At 39.0% G+C, this 13,919-nt stretch overlaps 1 protein-coding gene across 5 annotated transcripts in view; it reads right to left on the bottom strand.

Moving 5' to 3' along the window:
- Positions 1–679: 679 nt before the first annotated feature.
- Positions 680–13,919, bottom strand: part of slc38a4 (solute carrier family 38 member 4) — a 38,410-nt gene continuing 25,170 nt past the window's right edge. For all 5 annotated transcript variants that reach the window (XM_038739355.1, XM_038739353.1, XM_038739351.1 and 2 more), the window contains 6 exons: positions 13,215–13,294; positions 12,554–12,654; positions 12,118–12,242; positions 5,715–5,859; positions 4,755–4,852; positions 680–4,593 (listed from right to left, as the gene is read on the bottom strand). In XM_038739355.1, the coding sequence (XP_038595283.1) occupies positions 4,489–4,593; positions 4,755–4,852; positions 5,715–5,859; positions 12,118–12,242; positions 12,554–12,654; positions 13,215–13,294 (654 nt within the window). In that variant the 3' untranslated portion in view covers positions 680–4,488. The remainder of the gene's footprint in view (positions 4,594–4,754; positions 4,853–5,714; positions 5,860–12,117; positions 12,243–12,553; positions 12,655–13,214; positions 13,295–13,919) is intronic.

Genomic DNA, 13,919 nt, shown 5'->3' with positions numbered 1-13,919 from the left:
ACTTCTGTTACTTTACACCACTGAAAATAAGCAAAATCCTCAGAAAGAAGAGTTATTGTGACAATAAAAAGATCCAGTGATAACATTTTGGTAACAAATGGCTCAAAATTTATTGTTAAGTAAGTTATTGCCTGAAATCAATACAAAAATGAATAATTAATGAGTAATTCAGAATTAAAAAGTAATTAGATTGTTTGCTGAATGTTTGCAGAATATTAATTCTCTTTAACACCTCACCCCTTTTTAAATTGCTTCATAACCCTTTTCAAGGCTCTCTAGGTCTGTCATGTTTTGTCCAGCTTGATTTTGGAGCTGAGCTAATGTATCAGCAAATACAGGGAAAGGTTACCTAACCCCCACCCCTCGTTTTGATAGTCTACACACTGGTGTTACATGTCAGGAGTAGATGCTAGACAGTAACAGAATCTATTTTATTCTAGAGGCCTAATATCACCTGCTCATTATGCTAGAAATGGCTTTGGTTGTAACATCCTGGGACATCAGTTTGGACAGAGACACGTTATGTAAGCCTTGATGTGAACAAAGGGGATTTTTTTCCTGTGTTTAAATAGAAACTCACACACATATTGAAAATGGGACTTACATAATAGTACCCCACTAGTTATAATAATAGTGACTTCACTTCTACATTTTATTAGCTAGCCTGGAAAAAATATACAAAATGAAAACGTTTTTATTTCACATTTTTATTGTTCATCATAATGAAACAGCATCACTGATACAAAAACATCCCCTTTGTTTGGGTAAAATTACAAATCTGAATGTTCAGCCTGATCCACAGGATGCGGAGACACTGTAAACAGCAGAAACATTGAACAAGTGCTTCTCCACAGCTGAGGATCCATAAAAAAATAAGGCAGGTGGTTCTGCACAACTCCTTTCTAAACACTGTTAAAATTAGCTGGGAACTTGTCTGCTCTTACAAATCCACAAGACGACTTCTCATCTAGGCCAGCACAATATAACAGCATTGTAAAGTTTGGCTCAATCATGCAATAGGTGAAGGGATTTGAAGTTATCCAAAAGTGGGAAGAAAAATTCATCCAGACTGAATACCTGAGATACTAAAGGGGGTAGAGAGTGTTGGGAGCATTCTGTCAAAAAGCTGCCATCTCTACTTCTTTGAGCAATTTAAAAAGACAAGGTACAACCTTGTTGTAATATATTACGTATTACAACAGAGTTGTAAAATGAGATGGAGATCCCATCCCAAACCCAACCTGAGGGAGAGACGCAACAGTTGCATGGAATACCAGTGAGCAGAATAAGATGGTAGGAGGCTAATGAAGTTACATGCAAACATTCATCAAGAAGTTTAGAGAGAGTGAGCCAGATTTTCAAATTGAGAACAATGTATTATTGAACATTCATAGTGAGCACTGGGGCTGTGTGGACCCTTCGGTCTTGAAGCTTGCTTACTTTATCAGGCCGTGGAAAGCTTCAGTTCAAGTAATGTCATGGAAAGAACATGTTACCAAATTTGGGTTTGAAAAGGTTTTTCTATGACAGCAGGGATATACATTATAAGCCACAGTAAGGTATGAACTAGAACAGAATATGAAAGTCCTTGTAGAGCTTCAGAAGTGGCAAACACGGTATCCAGCTCCACGTTAACATAGGTGTGTGGTTCCACGTAAGCATGTGATATGTGATAAATAGCAGAAAAGCCAAACAAATTATTATCATGTTCTGTCCTGCGTTACAGCATCATTTCAAAAAACACATTCAACATCAATACTGCTTACATGTAGCTTTCATTTCATCCCAGTGTTGGTCAGCAGGGGCCAATAAGCTACAGTAAAATGCCTTGGTTCTGAGACTAATGACAAAACTGTGTTATGAAGTAGGCCGTTGGTTAATTCATCCTGATATAACCAGTTAACATTGCAACATGAAAATAGATATATAGAGATCACATTTTCTACAAATATAAGTTTCAAATAAAAGAACAAAAACCTATTGTCATACAACAAGAGGAAAAAAGATCAAATACACATTATATGTATACTAAAACAAAGACTGGATTGCAGAAGACTTGAAAGGCAGAATCCCCTAACAACCCACTTACAGACAATGAGGGTCAGTGTACCATAAAATAAAGATTATTTACAGAGCATATACAATTGTCCAAAAAGACCATGTTTATAATCCAAAAACATGCACATAATATACTATTTCATTTGAAATATCTATTTGTTTCATGTACATAGATCCGCAAAGGATCTATAAATGTTGTCCACTTTGGCTAGATGTGTTCATGACACGTAACAGCATTGGAGAAGAGGTGAGGTTTTGGTGTTGTCATCAATGATTCTACCAAAGGCACCGGTATTAGAAGCCAATTATAATGAGAGCAATCCAAAAGGTACAATTTAAATGAATAGGCCAGTAACAGTTATTAATCAGATTTTTGTACTTCAGAGTGAACACTGAAATAATTATTAGTTCACTAAGATTAATAATTGATAACTGATCTTGTCAACAAAACATAAGAAGTGACCCATGTGTTTAGCTACCTGAATTTTTTGGAACAGCAAAACTAAAAAATGTTATCTAATCAACATGTTTTTCCCATAAAGATCCCCGTCAACCGTTTAAATACAGAATCTTTAAAAAATTTGGGATGAATTAGATAATAACAGTTTTTGAGCTTGGTTTATAGTCTTGCACTTTAAAAATGGGTCACATCCTCTGCATGTTAAGGTAGTTTTCAAAAGTTAAGCTAGCTCCACTGTTCTTCTCTAACAAGCGTCGATGTGTGTGATATTGTTCACCATCTAGCTTCTTCAAAATAATGCCTTTACACTTTGCAGGAAAAAGCTTATTCAATTTGTTGTGTAGATTTAGATGAGAACACTGATACCACTCCTGTCTGTATGCCAAACATGAAGCTAGTGCCTGGATCCTAGCCTAAAGACTGGAAGAAGGGGAACACAGCTAGCCATCAACCAGCACCTCTAAAGCTTAGTAACTGAAACATTATATCTCACTATTTTAATTTATAAAAACTGAAAAGTTAAAAGTTGTGGTTTTCAGGAAGTTAGCTAGCTCTTGTCCAAAACTTCCAGGCTAGTTACGCCAAGCTAATCGGCTGCTGTAGCATTAGCTTCATATTTGACGTGCAGACATGACAGTAGTATCAATCTATCCTACCTCACGCCAGACAAGAAAACGAATAAGCTCATTTCCCAAAATCTAATCCTTTAAGTTGAAAAGAACATAATCACGTTCCTACATTACATTTGAATGGCATTTTGGAGAGATTTTGGGTTTTCAGTGATTTAGATTGTTTGGCGAGAGTTGAAAATATTTTATTTTTTTAATTTACATACATATTTTACATAATCTAATTCACGTTTCACTCCACTGGTTTAATTGAATTCATTTTTGAATTGTCCAATTGTATTTTACTCAACTGCATTTAAAAAAATGTTTTTTTGTATTATGTATAAAAATAACAACCTATGGTTTTATATCCCTAGCTGTCAAGCCCTACATCAAATGCCTAATAAATTATTCCAGCATGTGTTTCTATTGTGTGTTGGAAATGATTTGAACTTCATACAACCTGAAGATAATATGTACATTATGTTTTTTTTCAGTAGACACACTTTAATTATGTACATCGATGCCTTGCATGTTCAGATCCCTCTGCGACAGTAATACCGAAAGCATCGCCTTGGTTTGTGTACACAGACAGGATGAAAAATCCTTGATTGTTTAGAGCTGGGAGGCTCTAGCATGAACTGTCTGTGCACGTACACTTTCGCAAAGCTTCTGATTGTTAATGTAGCAGAGCACACTATTACTACTTCATTATTGAATTACAGTATTGATTAACTGAGATGAGCCGACTGAGGAATTTTTCATCGATAAACGAAATACAGGTTTAGATGTGTTTTACTATGTCTATATATGTGTGTATATGTGTGTGTATATGTGTGTGTGTTCGCTCTACACACAAAGTGAAACGTAATGCTAGAAGTGCTCCTTGTTTCATGGAGGACGATGCACTCCACCTCCAAATGTCTCCTTCAAGTGCACAGGGGACTGAAGGACTCGCAACATCTTTCCAGCCCAGCAAATATCAGTTCACAGATCTGCTTCATGTGAGGGCTGCATTGTGTGTGTCTGTGCTGTCTCTTCATAGCTGGAAATAATAATGATGAAGATTTCAGGCTGTCTTGGTGGCTTGTTAAACCAAAGTCTGTTCCCCCCTCTCCGGGTTCTAATTCTCAAAAAACTGAAACAGAAACAGCAAAAAAGTCTCCCTACACTGATATTCTCTGGGGAAAACAGTGGAAGTTGTTTTGCGTTGAGGTTCTATGATCAACGTTTGTGATTTGCTGAAGGGAAGAGAATCGCTGATGTGTTCCCAAATGTTCGGCCAGCCGAGGCCAACCAGATGAGACATGGTAGGGGTGGAAGTTTGTTGCATTGTGCCAGTCTGAGGAAGGAAGAGGGGGCTTAGTGACCACCGCTGGAGCCTGTGGGGTTGTGGACCCAATCGAGAACGATGAGTGACAAGCTGCCAATCATGAAGATGATTCCCACGACTAAGAAGACGGTCGCCTGAAGAGAGAGAGGGGGATTAAATGTAGCTAAATGTGTGATAATGCACAGCAGGAGTCTGTGGAAATTTATGAAAACGTTATCCGCCCCTCAGGGGATGGAGTGAGAAAAATGATACAGTGAGAATGATGTTGACAGAGTGTGTGTTTCTGCACACTTACCCCGATTTTCTGTGGGGAGCGAAACGGCACTGATTTTACCAGGCGGAGATAGAAGGCAGCAGGTAGGATAAAGATGAGCATAGTGGCTGCAGAGGAACCTGCGATACAAACCAAGAGGAAGAGTGATTCAACTAATCTGACTTCGGCTCGAGTTTATCTAAATCTAAATGTCTCAGAATCACTCCCAGGGATTGCAGTAAAAGTTCAAACTAAAAGTAGGATTTGAAGTTTTCAGACTGTTGCAATTTCAAATATTAAAATACAAATATGAAAAATTGCAACTTGCTAAAATTACCTTTTTTGCTAAATCAGTTTCCCTCAGCCTCATTTTTACCAATGAACTTCTCTCCCATAGTGTTTGAGTATGTGTTTGTGAGCAGGATATCTTGGCAACTCCAGTTTAGGACTCCATAGGAGATCTCCCAAATATTGGCCTGGATAAAAGTCATTTGCTAAATGCCTTTACTCCTAAGCCTAAATGTAGCACCAAAAAATTTGTTACTCTTTCTCAGACTAATTTCTTACTCTTACTAAGTAAGTAAAGTAAAGTACCTGATGTAGGGAGGAAGTAAAAGCTGTTAACCACTTCCCTTTTTGATTTTTCAAGAGAATGTGTTATTATTAGCTTTGAGATGTTGTTTGTGTAGAAAGGCTGCAGCTTAATATCAGGGAGACAAATGTTTATAAATGTTTGCACCTCCCAGTGTTGGTGTGTGTTGGCAGCGAGAACGTGAGTGCTTAGATCCAGTGGTCACAAACGGCTCACGCGACTGCACAGCTGACTCGACCCGACACTTTAAGCTTGTGTACTTCCAACAACTTTACTTAATAAAATGAGCCTTATTAACTCATATTTGCGCATGTTGTGGGTTCTTTTACGATTTTTAATTTCTATACACAAAATCTTCCTCAACACATTGTAACATATAGAGCATGAAAGTATTCAGAGGCAGATCTCACCGATGAAGCCAAAGATGTCTCTGATGGTGGGGACGAAGATGACCAACATGTTGTTAAAGGCCAGGATGGCAGCGGCAATCAGCAAGTGGCGTGTCCAGCTGAACTCTCGGCCGCTAAACAGTAGTGTGGTGATGGAGGAGCGGATCTGGGTAAAAATATAAAACATTGACATTTAAGTCATTGGCGTGATGGTATGGATTCATTCAAATCTGTTCACTGATATCATGACAAAGTCGTACAAAAGTTCATTGTGAACTCACTGAACACGAGGGTTCAAAAAGAACAAACTTATTAGTTTGATTTGATAAAATAAAAATAATATATTATATTCCACCACTAAATTCAATGTACTTCACACTGGAGTACAATGAAATACTTGTTACTGTTATTACTTTTAAAGTATAATGGTTTTCAGCTAACATCTGTGTAAATGTCTTGTGCCTGAAGCTGATTCCCATACTTGACTGAAGTGTGTCAAGTGCTACGAGGCTAGTGTGAGCGAGAGAGAGGGAAACAGCAAAAACCAGGAGATCCCAGCTAAGACGTCTGGAACAGGCTGCTGAGCCACAGGCAGCCTGTTCAAGCCTCCAGTGGGTGAAAGGTTGTGGGTATCAGGTAAAACCTGAGGCACCGTCAGCTCACAGGCCACACGGGGAAAGGTTATGAGGGGCGGTGCCTATGGTGCCATTGAAAAAGGGATTATCTCCAACAGTGCAATGGAACCATGGGATTGCATCAGCCGGTAGTGAGAGTGCGGGTTTGCCTGCAGGGGGGGAGGTGTCTTTACACGGAGCCACTAGTGTCACTTTATTTCTGCCAGGCTGTCTTCTTCCCTCTTTTACTCACTAGTACTACACACTTCAAACTAACGACATATGTAAATATGAGATGCAAGAGTTTCAGAGAAAGTTGCTTGACAACATGACATGAAAAAGCATGTGCAATCTTTTCCTTTTTTAAGAGCCACTACTGGCAGAACACCACAGGCCTTCTTTGTTTCCTTTAAGTCTGACTTAAGCATAGGATTTATATCCAGTTAGCATGGCTCAGTGGGGAAAAAAATCACATTAACTGGATTTTCTGCACTGTCAGGTCGAACCAAGCGACCTCCATCATGACTATCAGGAGGCACCAGGATGATGCCTGATTTCACTGTCTACTGCCAAAAAAGCGTCATCACCTAAACCACAACTCATTGCTTGTGGGAGATAATGACAATAATTGAAAAGTGAATCCCTCCTAAAATTCTACAAGCGTGCCCGCACCCCTACATCCCCCTCCCACCAGCTGTTACAAAATTAGGCCGGCTTGGAAAACTAGAGCCTGGACGCAGCATTTCTCTCAAAGGCTCCAAACTATTCAGCACCCAGCTGTTACCTGGCGCTAAGCCTTTGAAATTCATTGTGTGATATTTGAACACTTTTTAACTCCTTTATCTTTACCTGTCAGAGGCTTGCACACACATATACACAGACACATAGTCTGTGGATGAGCTAGTTGTAGGCAGCCAGATTGGCCCAGCCATATCTGGGTTCAGCCAGTTAGCAACAAGCCAGGGACTAAGTTCTTAGCTGTGCAAGCTATATCTGCTAAATCTGTCAAAATTAGAAGTAGATAAAAACAAATCATGTGCGCTTGAGCCCATTTACTGCAAAGAAGGTTGCCATCAGGGCTCTTAAATTCAAGATTTGCTCACATATGAAAGAGAAAGTATATTCAAAGCAAGAGACAACATTGTTGTTTCTTTTCACAGCCACATATTTGAATTTGCACAGATGCCGAGTGTGAAGTGAAACTACATGCACCAGGGTAAAAGTCCCCTTTTCAGTAAAAATATCAACACGAAAGCCCTATCAGCGTGTTTGTGACTACATAGGCACTGACAAATAACTTAAAACTACACAGCCAAACAAGGCAAAAGAGAGATATATTTCACAAACTGCAACCAAAACAAACCCAATAAGCAACACATGGTTTTCTTCTTCCTCCAGCATGATACTTGTATTGTCACCTTTATCTCTTCAGTGCATCTGAACCAAAACCAATATATAAACAATTTGATGGATTTTTTAATGACTCTCTTACATTTATAACTGCAGACTTGTTAGAAAGTGAGAAACTCTCGACCCTTTATTAATGACTGTATTAAAATTTGTAACAACCTGACCACCCCCCAAAAATGTTCTTATCAATGGCAGTGAGCTAGTAAACAAATTTTGTTCTCCTAGTCCCTTCGTGAGCGGCTAAGTGCTATAATTGGCAAAGCACTAGTAAATTTAAAAGAAAATGTTTTATTAACCATTAAAAAAGCTGAGTTACAACTTACAAAGCCTCCATTAAGGTTGCTGAGTTTTACGGTTTTGTGAGACCTTAGAAGGCAAAAATCACAGCAGCAGTTTTTGGACAAGAAAGCACATTGGTAAAACTTGTCATTGTCCAAATGCCAGTCACAAGTTTAAGCTAACTACATTAGTTTAAGCTAACCAAGGCCTACATGTCACAAATAGCGCGCAAGCAATTGTTACCTAGTCGTCAAAACCAAAGAAAACCAGAGACTAGAACTATAAACTACAGATAGTCCCACTTTTTAAAATATAAGTCTTCTTTTGCCAACCAGAAAATTTAGCAGGATTAGTCAGTTGCAAATGTTCATCACTCGTCAAGTCATTTAGTAATTTATTAATTAGCAAAGAAAAAACAGGTGAATTTGCCGTTGTAATAGTTTGATTTAAACAATTAAGTAAATCCCTTGTTAAGTAAGAAGAAACCAACTGGTACTCAAGCTAGCGCTACAAGAAAGAAGGGTCTGAATTAAGACTGAAATTTAACAAAATGATGGAAGACATAAATGTGACGTTGGCGCTGTAAATCAACTCATTTGCAGCCCTCTCCCTTGGTTCCAATCTCCAGCTGGAGTCTGAGAACTGGGGCATGTTTGACTCCACATAAAGCCCTTTCATTATGTAGTGGATCCTTGCAAAGCCTTTGGTGATCTGTCTTCTGTTATCGTCTATCCTTAACGTGACAGCACACACACACACACACACACACACACACACACACACACACTTGCACGCCTCAACACTGTCTCCAAACACACACTCCCACACATACATTCCCTCCTCTCTCATATAGTACTTCCCCACTGGAGCCAAGGACAGTTGCAGACAATGTTAATCTCTAGCTGAAGGTCAGCAGCATTTCCCTGAAAAAAAAACGAAGGGCAGGAGGATTCAAGGCGAGATTCTCAAATGTCAACTGAAAACTTGGCATAGCGATGGTGCGACTAAGTAGTTCTTTTGATCCAATGCCTTACTTGCATCCAAGTTCATCAATCTTTCAACCAAGTCACAGCAACACAGTTTCATTTACAACAAGAATAGTGATGGTCAGTTGATTAAAAATTCCAAACTCTGCACAAACACATATTTCTAATCAGAAATGCATGCATAAATCGACAGCATTGGCTATGTCAGCCATTTCATTCACATTACTGTCTCTCAACATTTAGTGCTTATTACCCAAACTGACTAATGTAAAAGAGGCTTTGACTATGTCTTTTCATAGGTCTCCAAGCAGGTACTCCCAAATGAGATATTTAAAAGTCACAAAGCTTATTTAAGGACCATGACCACACAGGTTTCTCTTGCATGTGACTGCAGTGGGATTTGAGCCCCTAAGCCTGGCTTTACAGCATCCAATTGCAGTATTGTGTTTCTCTGTCCTTATCAAATTTTTATCTCCTCTGTTATCTCAGTCCTCCTCTCCCTTACTCTCTCAGTACTTTTTCAGGGTTACTCTTCCCTATTTCAAATAAATTTAAAATTTATTCATTGTGAGCACCATTTAAAGTCAGTTGGAGTCAAATAAAATGGTTGAGTATGAAGCTTCCACATTCTCTTATATGAATAACAAGTTTGTGCCAGATCAGAAAAAAAGGGAAGAAAACAAACACATGCATACAGTATAATTATATGTTTGCAGTTAACCAGTTTATCCATTGCTTTCCTTAGACCAAGAAGACACAGCTATTCATATTCCGCCCTACAACGGCATAGAACAGTAACTACAGTACAGTGAAGTTGGGGAAAAATGGTTCACTTATCCGGTTCATTTACAAAAATCAATATAGTCAATTAATTAGCAATTTAAAAGATTCAAATACGTGATTAAATCCCCAAATACATGAAATCCCACTAGAGTCAAAAGATGGCACTGCTACTTTGCTATGCAAGTTAACCGCTAAGTAAAAAGCAAGTAAAATTAGTTTTAACTTTAGAGACTTGCCATGACTAACTTACTAGCTAGCTTTACCCTGTATAGCACTCTTAATAATAATAATAATAAATTGAATTTGTATAGCACTTTTCTCGAACTCAAAGTCGCTTTACAGAGCAGCGGTCTAGCTGACCCAAACAGAGCACAGTTTCCTCACTTGGTATTTAGCTCTATTTTGGATATTTAACATACTGATTTCACTTATTATTATACTATTTTATGTAATATTTCTTTATAAGGCCAAAGAAAGTCAGATCCAGGATCTCAATTTTGACTAAATATATAGTTCTTGCCTTTAGGTTTATATGCAGCAGTTTTTAATGTTTTGACATTTGGTGTACGTTTGTTTTTTGTTGAGAATTTTATGCCATTAAACAACACAGAGGAAAATTAATTTCACAATTTGCACAACCCTTACACAAAGTCCTAAAATTACCAGCTGGGATTAAGGTATTCTTCCAACAGACAATCATTAGATTGTTTCTCACTAATTTAATGCAGATCCAGATGCAGATTTATAATTATTGTGCAGCCTTTGCGGTTTGTACCCACAACGTGACTGTGTGAACATATTTATGTCCCCACAACACTAGTAATATCCGCCCACCCACACACACACACACTGACTCCACCCCTGATGGTAGCGGTCAGGGTGAGGGTTTTTCCACTGCCCCTTCTGAGCTGGTAAACTTCCACTGCAGAGAGGATCCCCCTCTCTCACATTCCCTTGCACAGAAAAAAACAGCAGTGTCTGCTGAGGAGGGAATGTGTGTATGTGTGTGTGTTCGTCAGAGGGCTATGGCGGAGAACATCCAGTGTGAGAACACAAGCATCAGCTAAATGGCTAAACAAAATGTGATGATGGCTCAATGTGTGTGTACTTGTGCGAAATAAGATTGCAGATCTTCAGATCCGCAGATCAGTGCTTTTATTCTATCACTATGTATAAGTGTGTATGTGTGTGTGTGCTCTGTCAAGATGTGTGTTTCCATGGCACTCACTCATTGCATCATTTTCTGTCAGCACTCCTGACTAAACAGCAACATGTTTGCTGCCCCCTGGTGGCTGCTACTTGTATCTGCATCCGCTTCAGGAATATTCACAAATTAGCAGCTGCTTGTCTTTACATAAAACCACGATTGTGTGTTAGCCACACTTTGCTGCCCTCTGGTGGCTATTAGTGTCCCTGGAGCTGCCTCAGAAATTATTCACAACTTAGCAGCTGCTTGTCTTCACATAAAACCAAGTTTGTGTGAATGTGTGTGTGTGTGTGTGTGTGTGTGTGTGTGTGTGCATGAAAGCTAAAACGGGGCATGAAACTTCCCCTGGCCAGCAGCCATTTTTGTTCTCCTCATGTCAGAGTAGGGCCAAGTTAAAATTAGCCCATGAACATATATGGTGCTGGAAGGAACAAGAGTGTGTATACGTATGTGTGAATGAATGTAATGATGTTTTGGTAACTGGACATCACAGACGGGCTGACCTTTGACCCCATTTTGAGAAAAAAATAGGGAAACAGACGCAGAAAGTAGGAGAGGTTTTCCTCTTGGGACTTAAAATTGTGTGTGTGTGTGTATTGGTGTAATTAAGAGGTGTGGCCATTCATGACCTCAGCCTGTGTGCGTTGAGATGACGTCACAAGCTAAACCGAACAGTGTGTTCTTTTTTTTTAACCACACTCCCAGGAAAAGCTGCGTCCAGAAAACCACAAAAAAGATTGACTCTGCATCAAACACAAACACAGTCTGTAAGCAGAATGAAAAAAGTGGCAGCGATGTTTTACTGAATGATGGAATGCAGCACCCAGTTATGTTAAATGACAAGGTGTAAGTGAATGTGTTTGTGTGAACACTTTGGGCACTGAGTCAGTCAGTCAATCATCATCAGTGCTTAAATAAGGCTCAATTTAATGATTTGACTAAATAAATAAAGAGATGACAGGAAAAGTATGTCAATGTTCAAATAAGCATTGATGTAAAGGCCCTAGAAAGAATCCCTCACCACAGTATTTTACAATCACAAAACCTTTTCTGCTTTCTGAACTGAACACTATACTATTTGTGCCACATGCTTGTCCTCAAAGAAAAACAGTATTAGGACTTTTAGAGTGTTTTTTTGTACTCACAGGGAACAGCACGATGGGGACAGTCAGCGTGACGGCAGTGAGAACAGCCAAACGCACCAGCAGCAACATGGTGTCAAACTTATAGACCTTGGTGAAGGTGTGGAGCAACTCTGCTTCCACATTGTCTATGTTGGAGGAGAAAAAAAGGAAAAATAGGTGAACAATTTGCGAATAAAAGGTGACAGAAACTATTGAATAAGCAAACTTTTGACTGGAAAAGGTCAAATGGCAAATTATCTGTATTTATAAGGGTGATCTGCAAGTCGATTTAACAGTGTTGATGGTGTTTTTTTTAACTGTTCCCTTATAACTAAAAAGAATAAGGAACTGATTCTAGTTAACTATCCATCTGTTTGTCTCTTTGCACAGAAAAACACAATTTTTAGGTTCTTTTTTTGAGTTGTCTACCACAGCTTTTGTGTATCGTTGCTCTTACCATAAAAGGTGAGGTAGCCGAACAGTGCCGACAGCATATACATTATGAGCATAGTAAAGATGGACAGGTTGGAGACGTTCTGCATCTTTTTCCGGCTGCGACTGTAGAAACAACACACGCGTACACCTTCATTCTTCCCATCACTTTTTGAGTCACGCTCAAGACTAGCAGGAAAAATCTTAAATATATGCAGATTGAGATCCTTCTCAACTTGACATACTGATACATACATATTTACCCTTTATCAAATTTCTTAAGAGCCCTCTTTTCATTATCGTTGAAACTACAACCGACCATTCACATATTGGAAAACAAACAGTATTTATACCGCTAAGATTTGTTCTTTACCATTTGCCCTATATAGATGGATGCTGTCCATCCCTAAAATGCCATGGTGGTGATTTTAGAAAATACTTCTGCTGTAAAATGTGCATTCATCGTGCCACACCTAGAACTTTGAGTGATACAAAAATATTCTGTTCACCTCCATGTATTTGGATGGAAGGACAGATATCTCTAAACCTTGGCACATAAAAGACTATCTGCATGGCTCCATAGTGAGAAAACAGGTTTCATTCGGGTGAAGTGACTGTTAAAAGTTTGTTTAAGGAGGTGATGATGGTGCTTCACTGCTTGATGTAAAGGCAGAAAACCCACTTACTCTTTCAGCTCACTGTAGATAGGCAGGACTTCAGGATGGCAGACAAAAGCAAAGGCCAGGATGGGCACAGTGTACGCCGTCTAGGGAAATGATGTACAGTAAAATGTAAGACATAATAATTCAGCTTTAGGCAGCACAAGACAACCACGGCGCTAACAATGTATATAAATCTTTAGTAAGCCATGTGATCATGTGATGTCAATCAGATTTATGACTTCTGAATACTGTTGCTGTTGAACAGAAATGTCCTCTTCCTTTAGTGTGTGTAAGGGCAAAAATGGACAGAGGAAATGTTCCTTTTTGCATTTAAGGGCCTTGATACACCTAGCTTTTAGTCTGAGTCCAGCACAGCTGTCTTTGATTGGCATGCTTTTCTGAGATGTAATGTCAATTTGTTATCCCAGGGCACATAAAAAGACCATCACAGTGGTGTGAAAGTGGGCGTCTAGTTTCTAATGCTTGTTTTGACAAAAAAAATTCTAACGTGACATGTGAACATAATACCATGCGTCATATACTTATCCTGATTTATGATCATATAGGCCCAGACACATACCTCAACACACACACAAAGGCAAAAACACACCCTAAAACCCCACCTTGACCAAACATGTCTTAGCGAATACTTGTAGGATTTGTAAGTTGTAAGATGCATTCCTGTGTGTAAGCCCAACAGTCTGATTTGGTCTTGTACAAATGTACACT

The sequence above is a fragment of the Micropterus salmoides genome, unplaced genomic scaffold (genome assembly GCF_014851395.1).
Source record: "Micropterus salmoides isolate LMB-PRFRI ecotype aquatic unplaced genomic scaffold, ASM1485139v1 Ms_hic_scaffold_23, whole genome shotgun sequence".
NCBI lineage: Eukaryota > Metazoa > Chordata > Actinopteri > Centrarchiformes > Centrarchidae > Micropterus > Micropterus salmoides.
Note: the sequence above shows the minus strand (reverse complement) of the source record. Positions and strands in the feature narration are given on the sequence as shown.